At 34.4% G+C, this 19,219-nt stretch overlaps 1 protein-coding gene across 1 annotated transcript in view; it reads right to left on the reverse strand.

Moving 5' to 3' along the window:
* LOC110027485 overlaps positions 1 to 9,302 on the reverse strand; it is a 32,907-nt gene extending 23,605 nt beyond the window's left edge. The window contains exons 1-6 of the mRNA XM_020728940.1: positions 8,621 to 9,302; positions 8,011 to 8,062; positions 7,862 to 7,907; positions 7,685 to 7,766; positions 7,329 to 7,488; positions 6,870 to 6,969 (exon numbers count right to left, since the gene is read on the reverse strand). Coding sequence (XP_020584599.1) covers positions 6,870 to 6,969; positions 7,329 to 7,488; positions 7,685 to 7,766; positions 7,862 to 7,907; positions 8,011 to 8,062; positions 8,621 to 8,812 — 632 coding nt within the window. The 5' untranslated portion in view covers positions 8,813 to 9,302. The remainder of the gene's footprint in view (positions 1 to 6,869; positions 6,970 to 7,328; positions 7,489 to 7,684; positions 7,767 to 7,861; positions 7,908 to 8,010; positions 8,063 to 8,620) is intronic.
* Positions 9,303 to 19,219: the final 9,917 nt, after the last annotated feature.

The raw sequence follows: 19,219 nt of genomic DNA on the forward strand, positions 1-19,219 counted from the left end.
TATATATATATATATATATTATCGGCAACTTTTATAAGAGCTTTGATAGAATTCATGTTCCAATTTGAGATGCATTTGTTCACATTGATACTGTAGGAAGTGACTGGAATTCCTTCTAGTGCAAAGAAATTTTGAGAATTTTTTCTCTTTTATACGGCTATACTTGCATCCATTTTCCTGGGCTTAGGGAGGACTTTTCCACAACTGAGTGTGCATTTAATTTTGATTTCTCGTATAACCTGGAATAAATTCATTGGGACTTTGCTAGTTCTCCTGATAATGACTTTAACGGCTGAAGTTGATTCATGTGAAGCTGAGGGAAGATTAGAGTGGATTGAAGAAGGATTTGCTGGTTCTCCTACAATTCATTCTTTGTCTTAGCCTTACGAATTTGAGCATCTTCTAGCAATTTATATTCATATGCTGATTACGCCCTGTTTGGACTCGGTTGATCCTTGCATTTACGACATCAATACATTACAGATTTATTTATATGTGGCGGAAGACTTTTCTAATTTACACAAATTTACGTCGCCTGCATTGCTAAAGTCCTTTGTACCGTTGCAATCCCTTGGATACATCTCCAACTACTTTGGCCTACTCTTCTCTGAAATCTACTCGTTTTCTCATGCTACAGAGCCTACTCAAGCATTTCCCTCACCTGCACCCTTCATTCCAGATTTCTTGATGCTTTGAGTAAGAGTTAAACCTTTAGGGTATTTACATACATACCACGGAATTCTTATACATTTACATATCTAACACCTAAACTTCCAAATTTTATTTTATGTCACCTAACCTATGCATGAGGGGATACACTTCATCTCTTTAAAATTAAAATGAGGGCATTTTTGGATGTATTATGAAAGGTTTGGATGGTGTGAATGTAACATTTGAGTTTTAAGGATTGGGTGTATAAATACATAAGAATTACGGGCTATGTATGTAGTCGTCGCATTGGTTCGGTCCCCTTCTTGTTCGATTTGTTTGAGATGTAGTTTGAAAATGATATCATTTAGGTAGATTCGTTTACTGAATTAGAGGAAATGATACCTTGGTTGATTCTTGGATTGTCGGGCTGCATTTTCTTTGGGCCTTTTGGTTGATGGTTTTCGATGCAGTTTTGAGGGCCGAGACACCTTTCACCTCTTTGCTATTTCAGGTGAATCATTCCCTCCTCTCTCTCTCTCACCCAATTTTTCTTTTTTCTTCCGTGCTTCTTGATTTGAGTTTAGTTGTTTATGTCTGAAACATAAGCGCGCATATATAGTTGTGCTTATATATGAACCATCAAGCAATATCGTAAGTTGGATGCTCTTTTTTGTAGGTTTCAGGTCTTTATGATAAAGGCATTCGGTGGTAGAGCAGAATAATGTTTCATCCTACGACATCAGGACCCAACTCAGGAACCCGGTGAACTATAAGATGACAATATTATTCACCGACACCAAAATAGCAGAACACTCTTGCCTTCTTAGATTGTTGGCGATCATAATCCGACAGTGCGATCAACTTGTAGAGAATCATATTTTGTAAAAATGATAAAAATAGATATGATAAGAAAATATACGCTATTTAAAAAAGTATTTTGACTATAAAAAAATACATATTACTTTCTCTTATATGCATGAAAAAATATAAATTTTAAGTAATATAATTTGATTATCCACATGTCAATCGCCGGTACTGGACTAAGGAGTACCCTCCTAAATTGGTATTGTAGGAAACTCTTCTAGTTGAATGTCGGGCTCTATACATACGGGTGACCGATAGTTGCCTTCGGAGTCCCTTGAGAATACATAAATCTGAGCCTGCCCCGACCCAAATGCTTATGGTTTTCTTTCTTTCCTCAATTTTTTCTTGTGTATCCTACGGTTTTATTGGGATCTTTGTAGATCATTCGTGATTTTCTCAGAATTTTTCTCGTGTTTTCGACGATTTTCTTCGAGTTACCGTGGGGCATTTGTCGCTTTTCTCGAGCTTTTCAAGTGATGTTCGCTATTCATTTTTGTTTATATAAATTCATGCTTACACATTTCTTAAATTCTTTTCATTATACTCGTTTACTTGTACCTGTGACACCGACCTCATTTACGGGAGCGGCCGACGCGTCAGGTAGACCGGTTTATTTTATATTTACAACGTTTCGCTTTCTTCACTGTACTTTACTGCATATATATACAACTCATGCTTGCAATGCTACTGTTTATTGTTTACTGCGTTTCGTAGCATGTTTCCCTTTTATTAATCATGTTGCTTCTATAGACTTGCAATGACCTTTTAGGATAGAGGACAGCAGGACATCCAGTTTAGAAGGCACCCTATAGAGAGCCACTGACCTAACAACTGTACATTTATACACACCAAAACCCCAAACCTATGATCGATGTGTTAAGGAGTTTAGAGCAGTTTTTCCAAGAAGCGGAGTGTGGAAGCAAGTGGACGGAGAGCGGCGATCGAGACCACGACAACGACAACAGGGTGTAGGACGTCTCTTCAGAGTTCAGGTCCAATCGTAGGATAGTTGGGAAGTCATCGGGGTTCTCCCCGGATCTGTGAAATCCCCTACCTTTCACTCCATTAACTTCTAAAAATAATTGTTCACATTTTGAGTCATTCCCCTTTGATTTCCTCACATTTAAACTTAGAAACTTAAACTTTGCAATCTTGAAGACAAAATCACAATTTAATCGAGGGTCTTCTTAGGTGATTTTAATTGTCTAAGATGTAATTAACTTTAAGGGTTTGCCTCTATAGAGAACTTAAGGACTCAGCTTAATAAAAACATTATTTAACTATCTGTGTTAAATAACAGAAGTTGTCGACTTATAAAAAAAAGGTTTCGCAGACCAAACGGACGTCACAAACTCTTTAGTTTAGGTGGTTAAGTCTACTAACAAACGGTATGTTTATCCTTCGGGATAGCGTGTTATTTGCAATATCGTGTTCAACATCCTAAACTATCAAATATGTGAGATCTGTTCGGTCTTACTTTTCTAAGCTATATATATGTATATATATAAATATTTTTTTCAAAATTATAGTCATATATAAATTAAATTAAAACATTTTTTTCAAATTTAAAATGCTATTTTATAAAATCATATACATATAAATTAAATTAAACCTTAAATCATTTCATCCCTGAATAATTTTTTTCGGCCGACAACAGCAAGCACTTAAGACGGCTAAAAGGCAATAAAACAACAAGGTGGGGGTATATGGGCAACTAAAGCGATGTAGGGAGGAGAAGACAATATTGGCAGCTGAAAGGAAGAAAACTGCATGAAAGACGAGAATATTGATTGCTCTGGGTAGCTACAACAAAGAAGGCGATGAGGAATGACAGAGAGTGATGTGGAAAGGATATAGAAGGGTTGAGGAAAGCATAATCACCATTTCGAAAGCGAGACACAACCAGAGCATCACTCGATCCTTGGAAACAACCCTAAAAGGAAAAACCAGAGACGTCAGCGGCTGTCCCGAGCAAGTAAACTCAAAAAAATTGACAATTCAAACTCTAATACAATACATATATAAGAAGGACTAGAAAAGAAAGAAAAATAAAAAGAAACATGTTGGAAATTAGAAAGAAAATACAGGAAGAAGCATTTGGTTTGGTTACGCCCCGATCGCAGGAACTGGGCGCCCGATCCTCACGGACAAGTAACAGCATAACCCTTTTATTCCTCGCGTCAAATGATAATAGATAGGGATGTTTCTAGTAGAATTCAAGTTGGATGGTTGAAGTGGAGGAATGCAACGGGCCTATTGTGTGATAGAGAGGTGCCGCTTAGACTTAAAAAAAAAAATTATAAACTGGTGGTGATACTTACAATGCTTAATGGTGTGGAATGTTGGCCCGTAAAAAAGAAGCATAAAATTAATTCAAGTATTGTTGGCCTATAAAAGAGATGCATAAAATTAATTCAAGTATTGTTGAGAAGAGAATGCTCAGGTGAATGACTGGCTTACACTTAGAGACAAAATGCAAAATGAATATGTCCATGAAAGGGTTAAAGTAGCTGAAGTGATAAAAAAAAATTAGAAAGAGTTGTCTTAGATGGTTTGTTCACGTTAAACGCCGACTATCTGATGACCTTGTTAGGAGAGTAGATGTTTTAATTTTGACTTATGTTAAGAAACGTAGAAGTATACCTAAAAATACTTGGATCTGTTGTATAAAAAAGATCTTAAATTAAAATTAAATAAAAAAGGCACTCATAGGACAATAGAAAAAAAGGATTCATATAACCGACCCCACTTAGAGGGACAAAGGCTTGTTGTTGTTGTCATTGTATCCATCGAGTGAATATTCATCATTCATAGCACATATAGAAACTATATAAGTTTACTTTTTCAATATCATATCTACAAGAAATGCTACTATTGCCATCCTAATATACTCATTATCAAATTTATATGTCATAATTTCGTCACATATCTATCTTAACATTTTGATTACCAACTCGTTCAATATGATTATTAGTAAGAATTTTAATGCTGACACTCAATCCATCTTAACACTCTTCAATAAAAACTAATTTGGTCAAAGCATTAGAGAGAGATTTTAACAGAAATTTCACAAACGTGCTATATGCATTTTTCTTATCATCGTCAGTTTATGGTTAAGAGATGATGCACTATATAGTTTAAAAATTACAAAATTATCCACATACTAGATAACTTATTAGAAGACAAGCAGAACAAACAGAAAAAAAGTTTAAAGAAAAAAAAACTAATTCCATGCCAATATCTCCAAAAGTCGAGGTTGATTGTTAAAAGCTCTTTCTCGTTGGTTAAATGACATGATAAAAACAGATACTCTCAAAACAAAATTTTCAAGTCCAATGCACAAGCTTGGAGCATGTGCGAATTCACATATTGAATGCTTCCAAAAGTTGCAGGTAAAAACATGCAGAGGACCAGTCAGATTTATGTTACTCCTTCATAGACTAATTTTCATCATCAAAACTGCACAATGCCATGAATAGGTGGAATAAACTGATTAGAAGAATAGAAAAATTTATCATCTAGGTGTAGAAAGCATTGACTACAATATCACAAGTTATTTTTTTCAGTGGAAATTCGCAATTATGTAGCATTCTGTAAGAAAAACACAGCTCCTCTACACAATTATCTTCTTTTCACTCAAGCATGTTTCAATTTAAAAAAAATAAAAAATTTACAAATTAAGTTATTACTTGATTTAAACTTCAGAGTGATGAGATTGAAGGAATGTACAGAAACACGGTTGTTCATCGAGTGGAATGGATAGCCGATAATGTACAACCAGAGAACAGAAGTAAGACTAAAAAGGAAAACACAAATAAAAGAATTCAAAAGGAAGATTTGTGGGCAATAGAAAGAATGAAAATTAAGAGAACTCCGAATAGAGGAATTTGGTTAACTAGATAATGAAATTAAAGTTACAAGGGGAGTGATCAACGCCATCATAAGACCCCTCTAAGTGATTCTAAGATACATATTATATATAGTACATGAGAGAGCATCATTAAAAGAATATATGAATGATTAGACAAATTGTTGTGAAGGAAAAAAAACTGATCCCATGAGCACCATGTGTTGATATCAGCAGACATTGAGAAAGTAAAAATAATAATATTCGTTTGAAATAGGACTCGATCAAGATACAACTTAAAACCATATGATTTCATCTATTGTTCAAACAGTACAGAAGTGTTTCACAAGTTACAAGACATTTCCATAAAGAGTCATAGAAACATGCAAAAAAAATTCCATTTTTTTAAAGGTGAAAAAAAAAGAAAAGTCTGGTATGCAAACACACCTTCCTAGAATTTAGCATCAGGATTGGGTCAAGATACAACTTAGAACTATATGATTTCACCTATCGTTCAAAGAGAACAGAAGTGCTTACAAGTTACAAGACATGTCCATAAAGAGTCCTAGAAACAAGCAAAAAAATTTCCATTTTTTTAAAGGTGAAAAAAAAAGAAGAGTCTGGTATACAAGGAAAAATATTATGTCAGGACTCCTAACGTAGAGCTACGTTCGGATTGAAATATTTGGTTGTTACGGGAATATTACATCTGCGTTATTTGAAAAAGTGATGTGTTATTCGAGTATTAAATAGTGTTATTCGAGTATTAAATAGTGTTATTTGATTATATTGAACTGTTATTGAATATTCCCCTGCGTTACTTGATTTTGGACTGTGTTATTCAGCATATTCCCCATATTATTTTAATTTCCACTATGTTATTGGAATAACACAGCCCCAAATCAAGTAATGTAGGGGAATATTTCAATAACACTTCAACCCCAAATCAATTAACGTGATGGAATATTCCAATAACACCGCAAAATACTTGAATAACACCATATAATACTCGAATAACACATTATTTTTACAAATAACGCAGATGAAATATTCTTGTAACACAACCGAATATTCTAATCCGAACGTAGCTCTACGTTAGGAGTCCTGATGTATTATTTTTTCGGTATGCAAACAAGCCTTCCTAGAATTTAGCATCAAGCAGATATCCCACAACAGATTTTGCTGCTCATTAGCCATGCTGATCTACTCAATTCATACTCAAAAAGTAAGAAGAAAACAAACATTTTCTTTCCAATCTTGGTCCAGTGTTTATTTTTCTACCCGGGAGGTTCGCAACAAGGTCTCCAACACAAACAACACAGCTCCTTAGACAAACTCATATAAAACTATAAATATGTTAGACCGATATAATTTCTTTAAATTTGCAGAACACATGAACTTCAGTTCACAATAAAATGAAAACTAATATATATATATATATATAGTCAATATCCAAAACACCACAAAATAACAAATATAAAAGAAGGGATATCAATTATACACTAACCTGTGTTGCCTTATATGGGATCGAGTGTCAACTGGAATGGTGGATAAGCTTCTGGAAGAAACAAATCCAAACCCTTGGTCTTGGCATGCATGTGATGACACTGTAAACGATAATAAGGTGATGTGTATTTAATTTACTATTTTGGAGAGATAACTGTCAAAACTGTCCCAACTCTTTGTAGAGAGCAATTTTAGTCCTGGAGTACATAAAAGTGTCAAGATAATCCTCAGCCTCTTTTAATGGGTGCTAAAATAGTCTTTTAATCTGGCCAATTATAGCCCAGATTAAAAAAATCTAGGGACTATTTTGGCACTTTTATAAACTTTGGGACAAAAATGGGCCAAAGTAATAGTCAATAGACTATTTTGACAATTTAATCCTATCTTTGAATAGGGAGGAAACACAATCAAATCATTTTACCCTAAACTACATGGATAGCTAGTATGGTATATATTGAACCTGAAAGTGAAGTGTTTGTTTCATCATGGCATTCAGCTTCTTCAGAAGCTGCCACTCTACTTGATGAACTTACATCCTGCCTTCTCTTCATTCTTTCATGTTCATCTTGAATCTCCCGATGCCGCAACCTTATTTGTGCTTCAATGACCTTTTGTTCTTCCTGCAATTATGACTGTTCTTAGTATGGAAACACTCCCATCAAAATATAAGAATTTCCTTTTGCCCCTGGATAATGAAAAGTCAATTTCAAACAAGGAATGAACAGAGAAGTAAGAACATCAAGATCAAAAGAGCTTGCTGCTCAAAAAAGTCATATGCCTGAAAGAGTCAGAAGCAACAGCAACATGAAAACTTACAATCTGTTCGATGCCCCGTTCCTCCCTTGTCTTCTCACCACGATATTCCACAGCATAGTTTGAAGTTTTACAGTAGGGACATCTTGTAGTGTTAAGTGAAAATCTCTGTATTCGGTTATATCAATCATCCTGATTCTTCAATGGAGAAAAAAAAAAGAAAAAACTCAAAAAGGATACTGTGTTGCTCGTGACGAATGAGGTGGCTTCATTTGTAGAAAACATTCTGGCAGGGGATATATTGCATTAACGTCAAAATCATGGATGGTGCAACAAAATATAATATACTTAGTTTTCCATAAGAGATATTGCTCGATAACTACATGTACCTGTGCATATTCCTTTCAAACAGCACCTAGATCGGTTCAAACTCGGATAGTACTGACAATAAGAATAATTGCATTGAAAGTTAGTCAATAAGTTCCATGTCTCATGCACATAATGGAAAATTAACCAGTTCCGTTCTGATTAAGAGAAAAGCAACAAGCAGTCAGCTAAAGTTATAATCAATGCAGAAGCGAAACCAATAGACTACCTACATCAAAGCTAGCAATTCAACTCCTAGAAAGCTATATTTGGGTCCAACCAACCCCATCTAAATTGAGATATGAACAGCTCAATTTTCACAGGAATTTGGAAAAGATATAAATATATTACAGCAAGAAGAACGTAAAATCTGCCTTTCTAATACGGTAACTGCTCTGCAGTTTCCCATCCAATTCAAACACCACGAGAAATAAACTTTAAGAGCTTAAATAGTTGTTAACTCAAAGATATATTCCATGGCAAGACAGCATACATCTTCTTTTGATTCCTATCCAAAACAATAGCACGTTTGCAGATTGATCCTATTGTATTTGAGCAGTAAGAGCAGCAAAAACAGACAAAACTAACAAGAAAAAGAAAATTACAAACTGAATCGAAGACATGGATTCTAACCAGAAAACAGATAGGGCATTCCTCCTGATCAAAAATGCATTCATCGCTTCCAGGGTAGCAAGGCGCTAACTTGCAGTCGAGAATGAGCTTTCTCAGCTTTTTGTGATCGATGTCCCGGTGAAGGTACAACCCTTGCGGCCTCGTATACTTCTCATCAACCACCTGCCTCCTCTTCCCGATCCGATTCCCCATCAATCCAAGAATACCAAAACACAAATTAAAACCGCTTGCTCCTCCAAAGTATACGCTCAACGCTCCCGCTCACAAGAAAACCCCCCCTCCATACAACCTCCCCTCACTTCCATTAACCCCCAGGTGCGCGGAACCTGCCAAAGAGAATTACGGTGAAAATCAAACCCTAGATTTCCCACTGAAACCGAGCAGCTCGTGACATAAGAGCAAGCCGGATAAATAAGCGGCGCTTTCCTGGCTTCCTTCCCAATCTCCCCCTTACAGGTGAATGAGGAGAGAGAAAATCGATTGGAGGAAGAAAACGCTGTACGATCCGTGAAGCACGAGAAAGATCGAGGGATGATTGGGAAGAGAGAGACTGCGATGACACAGATTTACAGAACTTTCTCTGCAACCCACGACCTACGCCAAACCCTTGCTAAGAAGCATCCTTCTCCCTGTCTCATCGCTCTCTTCCACCCTTTATGGAGTTATGGAGACTCGCATACGATTATCTTGTCTTTTGGGTAAGTTCTTTTATGCGGCCATAAATATATATTCGTTATTTGTTATTTTGTCTGTACCAAGGGTACATTTAAGAGATATTTCTTTTTTTTTTCCAAAATGTTATTATTTTTTAATTATTTATTTTATTTATTTTAAACTTTTTTATGCTGAGGAATTATTAGAGTAATAACAGAAAAAAAAAATTTATTCATATAATATATTGTATTTGTTGACAAAATAAAATATGGGTGACAGATTTTTAAAACTCACATAGAAATATAATGCATTAATTTTGCTTCGAATGAAACAACTCATTTGTAAAATAGGTAAATTATAAGTAACAACTAATGAACTGTGAGTATATGGACGAAGAGATTGAAAGTTGAAAATCAGAAGATTTTTACATGAAAATATTATCTAAACTTATATTGTATGCCAATTACTTTTCTATTCCTTTTTTATTTTGTATTAAGCAAGCATGGCTTCAATATGCCAATAAGAAAATAAAGAGATAGTGTCATATTGATTGCTTAATGGAACTAAAATTGATCAATGATTTTCCTCTTTGGGGTGGTGTGGGAGGGGATCTTCTTTAAACAAAAAGTAATTGAATTAATTTCACATTTTTTAAGATACAAAATTTATGCATAATCTCTTTTATCATATTTTTTTTAAATAATTTATTTTCCACATATTTTTTTTGTTGTAAGTAAATATGTAATGGCAATTAGTTGAATGCTTTTGACATATAAAAGTTGCTTGTCAATTGAGCCTTGTTGATTCACTCATATACATGATACGCCACCAACAAATTTTCATCATCTGACACGAATGTCGAGGCATGGCGCGAATTTCGAGATAATATTTTAAGCATGAAACATTCAAATCTTGATAAAAATTCATCCAGAACTTTAATTTCAGCAAACTTATAGTCAAACTGACCGGCTTGATGAGACAGACCTAATAATATGAAAACTAACTCAATCTGAATCAAATCAAGCCCAGATCAAGTCATTAAACCACGCTTAGATGATTTCCAGACACATTTGAACGATCAAAAGGTTGTCAAATATGATAAGTTTATATTTGAATCAAGCAGCTCGACGTGAAGAATCCAACGAGCTCAATATTACTTAATTCTGACATCATTAAGGCACTCAAATGTCCGGTAAAAGTCGTATGATCGAGGGAAGCTCTCTGGACCTTCCGATCAAAACAGTTCATATTCCTGCATTAATTGCACTCAGAACATTATAAATAGAGTTTCACCCCTCTCATGAGCAATGGTGAAAGCCTTGGGAGAGAACTTGAAACTCTGAGAAAGAGCTGAAGTCCAACATCACAGTCAACCGTTGTTGAACACTGTCGATTGTCATCGAACAACATCAATCGCCGTCAACCATCACCGACCGGGGTCCACCTACCGCCGTCGACCACCACCGATCGTCGTCAACCACCGATGACCAGATACCTTCAGTTAAAGTTGTAACTTGGAAAATCTAGTAAATATCTCCCTTCTGTGGGACAAGAGCTCGCACTACGGTCCATGTGCCAACTACGACCTACGTGGTCATTAACTCATGCAGCTCCCAACTCCGGTCTCAACGGTCTATGGATGTCACCACTGCTCACCACTACAGTCTATATGCCAACAAAGACCTACACAGTCATCAGCTCATGCAGCTCCAGACTCCGGCCACCGCGCCCTATGGACGCCATTCATACTCACCCCAACAACCTACGTGATTTGCAGCTCGTGCAGCTCATGACTCTCGCCTCACGGCCTACAAACGTCATTCATTCTCGCCCCATTAGCCTACATGGTTCACAGCTCGTGCAACTCCCGACTCCAGTCCCCGCGGCCTACAAACATCATTCATACTCGCCACTACAGCTTATGTCGTCCACCGTTCCCGCAACTTACTACTACGGTTTCTCTAATCAATTAACGATTCTGAAGCAACCTTCTACAACAATCACGACAGTAATATCACCACAACAATCAACAATGACCCTTGTAACCTGCTGTAGTTAAACTATACAGCTTTGCAATTCCATTTTCCCTAATTTATGAGAAAAATGAACATATGTACTCATAATTCATAGTGGATTATTTCAACTGGACTAAACCTCGTGGTTTTCTCCCTCTCAAAGGTTTTCCATGTAAAAGGTTGTGGTGTCTTCTCCTGCTTACTTCTCTTCTTTTATTTGTGTGTGTTGAATTCTCGTGTAATGCTAAGACGATAATTCATTACTCTGCCGCTACAAATTTTCTAGCACGCATCAATACATGCCTAGATCTATATTTGGATCCATATCACATAAACTAATAATATGGATAGCAAGTATAGATTTTTTATGGTATATGCTCATATGCTTAGCAAAACCAAATTAGTAAAATTCCTTATCCAGTTCACAAGTCTTAAATTCTTGAAATAACTATCTTAACTTGCATTTAGACTAAATTTAATCAGAATGGCACATATGTGAATTAATTGTTTTGTTATAACTATTGTAAAAAGCAAAGATTCTACTTGCCTTATGGTGGTTATATTATTTTTCTCTAACAAGCATTCAATAAGCTCGAGCAATTAAAAATTTATTACCAATCCCATGCCTTGTATTAGTATGAAAAGGTGGTATCCATGGGCTTCAATTTTTTAAAATGCCGATATAATTGTAGATAAGACTTTACCTAAAAAATTTGCCCTCATTTTGTGGGACTTTAAGATACGAGATTTGAGGTTTCTCAGAGATAAAAGCTCTTGTGGTTAGTTACCCCTCTAGATAATAGGAATACACTTTGAATTAAGATTGATTATTAGAACTTTAATTGCTTAGCTTATAGTAGCATACTTGGGTTTTATGATATAAAGTGTATCACCGTATGCTTTGAACTTATGATGAAGAAAATCATGATTAACTAGATCAAGATCCCGTGATTTATTCTGACCAAGTTTCCATGGATTTTGTCAACTTAGTTGGAGGAGGTGTCCAACCTAATAAAATAATCCTTATTGACATCTATGGGTTGCTTCAATTAAGTGAAATCTACTAAAACTAGAGTGAATATTCATCTAAAGGAACAATAATAGATTAACCTTAGCTAAAGGAAAATTTTATGACATATGGTGTATACCATATGATTCACAGTTTAAAAGTGCATAAAATTGTTGAGGAACATATAGGCTATAGTCTTGATAAAAGCATTAGAGTCCGTCAGGCCAAATCACCGGATAAAAAGACTCTAGTAGTAACCGCTTCACTTCTAGAGATTACTGCCCAAACTACATGTATAGATAACTCATGTCACAACCTTATTAGCATGAGATTATTTCATTGTGAATGTAATATTATACTTAACATGATATTGACACTTTGTAAGTTTGGGTTAACATCAAATTTATCACCCTTGACAAATGGTTGTAGAGGGTGTATGGGTTTGTTTGAAGCTTTAATGATTTATTTCATTTGAATATTCATTTCAATATTTTTGTAGTTTAAATACATGAGTTATGAACTTGAATCATTCGGTTGAGATTTACTTTCATTAAGATCATCATTGAGAAATTTTTATTTACTTACAAAAAAATTACTTAAATGTGATTAAAGGCATTAGTCCTGTAAACTTCAATTATAATAAATAGGAGGACATATTAACTTATTGGGAGCTTAGTTTTTTCAACTCTAATCTTCAACTTCGCACTGCATTCTCAAGTATGAAGTCTAATTTTCACAGCAAAAATGAAAATTCACATCGAAATCTAAGGTGTTAGTTCCGAAATGAAAATTCACTTTGAAATATAATATGCATTACAAAAATGGGAATTAAGGCAATGAAATTTAGATTTTGATGTGAATTTTCATCTTAGAATTGGTAAATTAGATTCGAAGTGAATTTACATTCTAAGCATGGAAATTAGACTTCACATTGGAGGATGCAATATTTCCAGATGTTTAGTCAATCGTGTAGTGGTTGCGGCGACGAGCATCTTTAATTATATGATTGGTTGTATAGTAGAAAAAAAATACAAAACAAATATGTCCGTGATAGGGTTGCAGTAGGTACAATTGGAGATAAGATTAGAAAGAGACATCATGAAGTCTAAATGAACCATTAGAATGACTTTTTCTTAATACAAAACAATAATTAGTGCTCAGTTGATTGATTTTAATTTTGACTCAAATTTCTTTAGAGCTGACAATATTTAAGCTCAAAATCTCAAGGTTAACAACCTATTGATGTTGTTAAGGTTGTCTAAGATCGATAATCGACTAACATTCATCAATATTTTATCTTTATTTTTGTTTGTCACCATAACTACATCAACTCATTCACGAATATATTTCATTTACACTTTCTCAACAACTGTAATGTCAGTGATCTGCATGGGGTTTGCTACTGGCTTTTCACTTGGAAACAAAATATAAAACAAATATATTTGTGAGCGGGTTGTCATAACAACAGTGGCATACACTATTAGAGGGAGACACCTTAATCAATTATGAGTCATTGTTCAACCGCTTAATGATCTTCGATGGAATTGGCATATTAAAATGTTAAACGATCCGACTTCGAGTCGAGATGATGTAGGTTCCAAATAAATTTGATATGCAGATTCCCAGTATTAACTGTACCTCAGCGCGTTTATTTCATCTCAAATTTCACATGCAAGTTAAACTTATAATCAATTTCAGAGTGATTAACATTTTTTGAACCAATTTCTATTCTGGATTCGACAAGTACCTCAGGATTAGATAATTCTGGATTTGAAGGATTTATAAAAAACCATTCAAACTAAATCTTGTATTCAACCAAACAACCCCTTAATCTAATGACTAACATTCTACGCTGACCAACATTCTACGCCATAGAATATTGCATGTCTCATCACCATCTTATAAATTTTTTTTTCAAGTCTAAGCAGTATTTTCTATCACACAATAGGCCAGATGCATTCCTCCACGTCAGCCAACCAACTTGAAATCTACTAATTAATCACATCCTCATCTTTATCACCATCATTTTGAATAAGAGACCTGAGATATCTAGAGCGTTCACACCTTTTAAATGATTTGATCACCCGTAGTTACAACTCTGTCACTAAAGCTACTACTACTAAAAAAGCTACTACTACTAACTAAAGCTACTACTACTAAAATTACATTTCAAGTATTCGGTTCTAGATCTACTCAAATGAATGACTTTAGACTCCAATATAGGCCTCAATATTTAAGTTTTTCCTAAATTCTTTCTCTAGTCTTATCCACAAGAAGGATATCACCGACAAAAAAAGCATACACAAAGATGCATCCTCCTGTAAATGTCTAATTTGAGCATCTATAATTAATGCAAAAACATCTGTGCTTAAATCTGATCCCTGATGTAACTAGGGATGCTAACGATCCGCTTTCGAGCTGAGCTGGAGTCGACTCAAAATTAGCTCGAAAAAAATTCGATCCAAAATTTTGGCTCGTAGTTCAGCTCTTTTATTTTGATTCAATCTCGATTCGAGCCAAAATTTGAATAAATTTTTGAGCGATTAACTATCTTCGAGCTATATTCGCTAAATTCACAGTCATATAGTGTTAACGATCTGATTTCGAGCCGAGCTAAGATCGACTCAAAACCGGCTCGAAATTATTCGATCAAAAAAATTTGGCTTGCAACTCGTCCATTTATTTTGATATGATCTCGATCCAAGCCAATATTGGAATCAATCTTCGAGCGATCAATGATATTCAATCTAAATTCACAACCCTAGATGTAATCCAACTAAAATAGGAAAATATTTGACAAACCTAATAGTTTCTAAACTCTATACTTTAAATGCATTCTTCAAAGCAAATGAAAATAAAAATGAAAATGAAGATATCAAGTTATCTTCCTTGGTCTTTTCAGGTTGTAGAGGAGTGGAAGGAGGGGAAAAATGGGAGTTTTCAGTCACTGTAAGCCGCAATCCCGCCACTGCGTTCACAACTAGCTTCTATTTCGACTGTATCGCGAGGGTTTCAGAGACGAAGACGATGTTTCTAGATGAAACTGAGAGGGACATGCGATGGTTTCAGGGAGAGACGAGTGCCGAGATGAGAGAATACAGCAAGACCAGGTGCGAGGTTATTTTGGGCAGGAAATAATATTAATTCTGACAATCTATAAATGGTTTTCATTGCATCAGTTATTAACACTATTACTGATGACCGTTCCCGTTGCTTAATAATAAAATGCGTCAGCTAAAATCCTGTCAGATGACAGGTTTGAAGATAACCTACGAGCTATAGTTGTCGATTAATATTTATTTATAACCGACGTATTATTTTGTCGGTTATAATTAAAAACAGTCAGAAAATAAAATAATGTTGATATACGATGGTAATTAGAACAATTTTTCCGACATGTAAAAAGCAATCGTTTTTTCCGCAAGTTCTAGTATATTTTCCTATAGTCTACCAGACATTCATTTGTTTCTATAAATGATGTATGTTTAAATATTATCTTATTCATTCAATAGTGCAAGTGATGTACACTTAATTATATTTTGTTATAGATGTTGCGATTGTATTTCATATTTTTAAATTTATATTGTATTGTATTATAGCTATTGTGCTTGCAAACTAAACCATCAAGTAAAATGGACCATGTCATAACTACTATGATTGCAATATAATATATTAAATTTATAGTCTACAATGTCTTTTTTGTCGTGATTACAATTTAATGTGTCAAATTTATGTTATGTTGAGTTATAAATTTTGTCATTATATTATGTTATGACAAGCTTAGACTATACTTCCTTGTAGCTATTATAATTATAGTAAAACGTGATAAAATTATTATAGAACTCATTCAAATCATATTAAAATTACTCAAATTATATTAAAAAAAATTTACAATCAAAGTTGGTGGACCCGCTTTTACTCAAATCTTTACAATCTAAGAGGCTCTTGCATGCATCTTTAGTTGGTCGACCGACTTTTACTACGACGGGCGAGATCACATTCGTCCGGGCTCCTCAGCCAACTGACATTTACTTCGGAAGGCGCGGTTGCAACTCAGCCGGCACCACGACCTACAGAATTCAAGCAGACCAACCAACCAATTGCCGTCATATTAAAATTCAAGTTGTAATACAAATATGATATAAAATACATACGATTAATTAAAGTAGTAGTTTTATTAAGAACGATTCTCATAATTGTTCACTCATTTCTGTAATTGTACAAATACTCTCCTATAAGTAAGAAACAAAATGATGAACGAAAGGACATCTCCCGTGGTTTAGTATAGAGTGAATTTTTAGTTTATTCTACTCTCTATTTCTTTTTCATTCGTTCGATTCTAACTCTCGAGTTGTGTTCATAATGTACATTTTAAGATTCAATATATATACATTAGTGAAGATTTAACGTAGATTAGTTATAAAAAAAAATTATCTTTTATATTTTTATCTAAAAATTTTGTATAATTATTTTTACGGGCAACATTATTTTATTTATTTATTTTGCGGATCCCTTATCCTCGTTTCTTGTGACTGTTAAGACTAAAAGTGGGGTCCAGAACCGGTTGACCGGGTCGTGAGCAGTGTCCGTATTGAGTCAGAAACTGCCGATTGGTGGGCCGATTTCACGTGACCAAACGGTATTGTTAGGCCTGTATTCATTCTATCTTTTCTTTTTTAATTTAATTCCTGTAATTTTGTATATTTTGATAGACGGTATTTTATTTTATAAAATTTGAGTTCCAAAATTGAAATAAATGTGAGCTAAGGCAAGATCTCACAAACATATGTAATGTGAATCAATTTACAAATAAATTTGAAAGAAATGGCATTTACATACATACCATACAATTCTTATTTATTTACACATCTAATATATATATTTTTTCAATATTTTACACGCATTATACTAAAATCTTTAATTTTACTTTAAAAAAATATCTTGTATTTAATGTGTAAATATAAAAGAGTTATTTGACATGTATGCAAATTTTAGTAAGAAAATTGATACTAGCAACTCTCATCGTGGGATTGATGGTCATGCGGAGATTCATATAGATCTATTTAATGTTACACGCAGAGCTGCAGGGTTGACCCGTCGAGCTCAGTTGTCGAGTATCAACTATCAGGTTGACTTATAGGCTTGACCTACCAAATTGATCAACCACATATTTCTCATAAGACATCAACTGTTAAATATTAGTTGGGAATAAAGAAAAATAATACATCAGTTCGTGTCTGACGGCATGACGTCCATTCTCATCTCATATCAATCTTTTATCAATATATTATGTGGACAGTAATTGTATCAGCCTAAAATCATTTAATATTCTTTCTTTATAACTCAAAAAGATAGAGAAAACATCTCTAATCGAATAAATAGGGGTGATCATCCAACCTTAAACTAGTTTCTCTCGCCTCCCCTCTACCCAAAAGAGTGCTCATTTCATTCTTTTCTTACTTTCTATCCACTAGTCTTGTCTAGATTGTATGAGCTCACACACATCACAAGATCCATAATCCTAAAAGGATTCAACAAATACCATCTTGTTTTATTTTTTATGCATGACAACACTTTTAAAAAAATATTGAGTGATATTTTAGATATTATATGAAAGATTTGAGTGTTATAACAAAATAAAAGCTTAGATTTTAAATATGTAAATTAACAGAATTGTGCGTTATGTATGAATTATATGTCATAAAAAAATCCATTATCCTACACAAAACTCCAAACATGACACGGATCTCTGGGCGATCCATGCAAACTTCGATTAAAAGTCATCCAGAACTGTGATTTTAACAAATTTATAGTCAAACCGACCGACTTGATGAGACAGACCCAACTGTACCAAAATTAATCCAATCCATATCAAATCAAGCCCAAATCATGTCATTAAAGCGCTTTAATAGCTTTTCAGCCATATTTTGAAGTTCAAACGGATTCTGAATCAGACAAACTTACAATCAAATCAAACGTCTTGACGAAATACTACGAGTCAAAGTTCTCCCAATTTCATCATAGTTAAGGCTCTTGAATGTCCATAAAATGTCATCTGATCAAAGTGATCTCTCCAAGCGGTCTGATCATAGTGCTATGAATTCCTTCGTTATTTGTAAACTGAACTCTATAAATAAAGTCATACCTCCCTCTAGTGGGGGGAGCTAGAGCTTAAAGTTTCAAAAAGAGTGAAGCTTAGAGAACGAGCTGAAGTCCAACATCACTTTTGCACTGACAATCTAGTGAAACCTACTGCTCCTACAACCATTACCACCACCCATCATTATGAACAACCATCCACCGGGCAACCCGCCCACTACAATAAAATAGGGCTGAAATAGATCCTTGGACATTTATAACTCTCTCGCAAGATTTACAATTGCATAAATCTTGCTTAACGAATAAAATCACGCTAACAAACAGCCAATTGCGGTAGATAAAAAAAAAACATGATTACAAATCATTTTCTTCACAAACGCCGTTATTTTAATTTGATGCTGACGTGAGATGAAATTGAGCAGTTAATGAATGATGAATATTATTTAATAAAACAATATTACAGTTAGAATATAAATAAATATATATACACTCATAAATAGACCAAATTCATTCTCAACCGAAAAACATGCTAAAAAAGTAGGGGTTTTTAAGTAACGAGTCTTGTGACCTTGACATACAACCGTTCAATTTCTTCCTTTAAGTGAATGCATCTTTTCGTTGAATGCCCTTCTGAACGATGAAAATGATAATATTGAGATTTCTCTCCACCATTTGAAATTATTTGTGAATTTGGCCACTTTAGATATTCTAAATTTTTAATCTCCATTAAAACATTATTTACGGATGTGTTCATTTGAATATGATTAGATGTATATGTTGACTTTGCCTGCTTTCTTTCCAGGATGGTATGTACAATTTCTT

The sequence above is a fragment of the Phalaenopsis equestris genome, unplaced genomic scaffold (assembly GCF_001263595.1).
Source record: "Phalaenopsis equestris unplaced genomic scaffold, ASM126359v1 Scaffold000428, whole genome shotgun sequence".
Taxonomy (NCBI): Eukaryota; Viridiplantae; Streptophyta; class Magnoliopsida; order Asparagales; family Orchidaceae; genus Phalaenopsis; species Phalaenopsis equestris.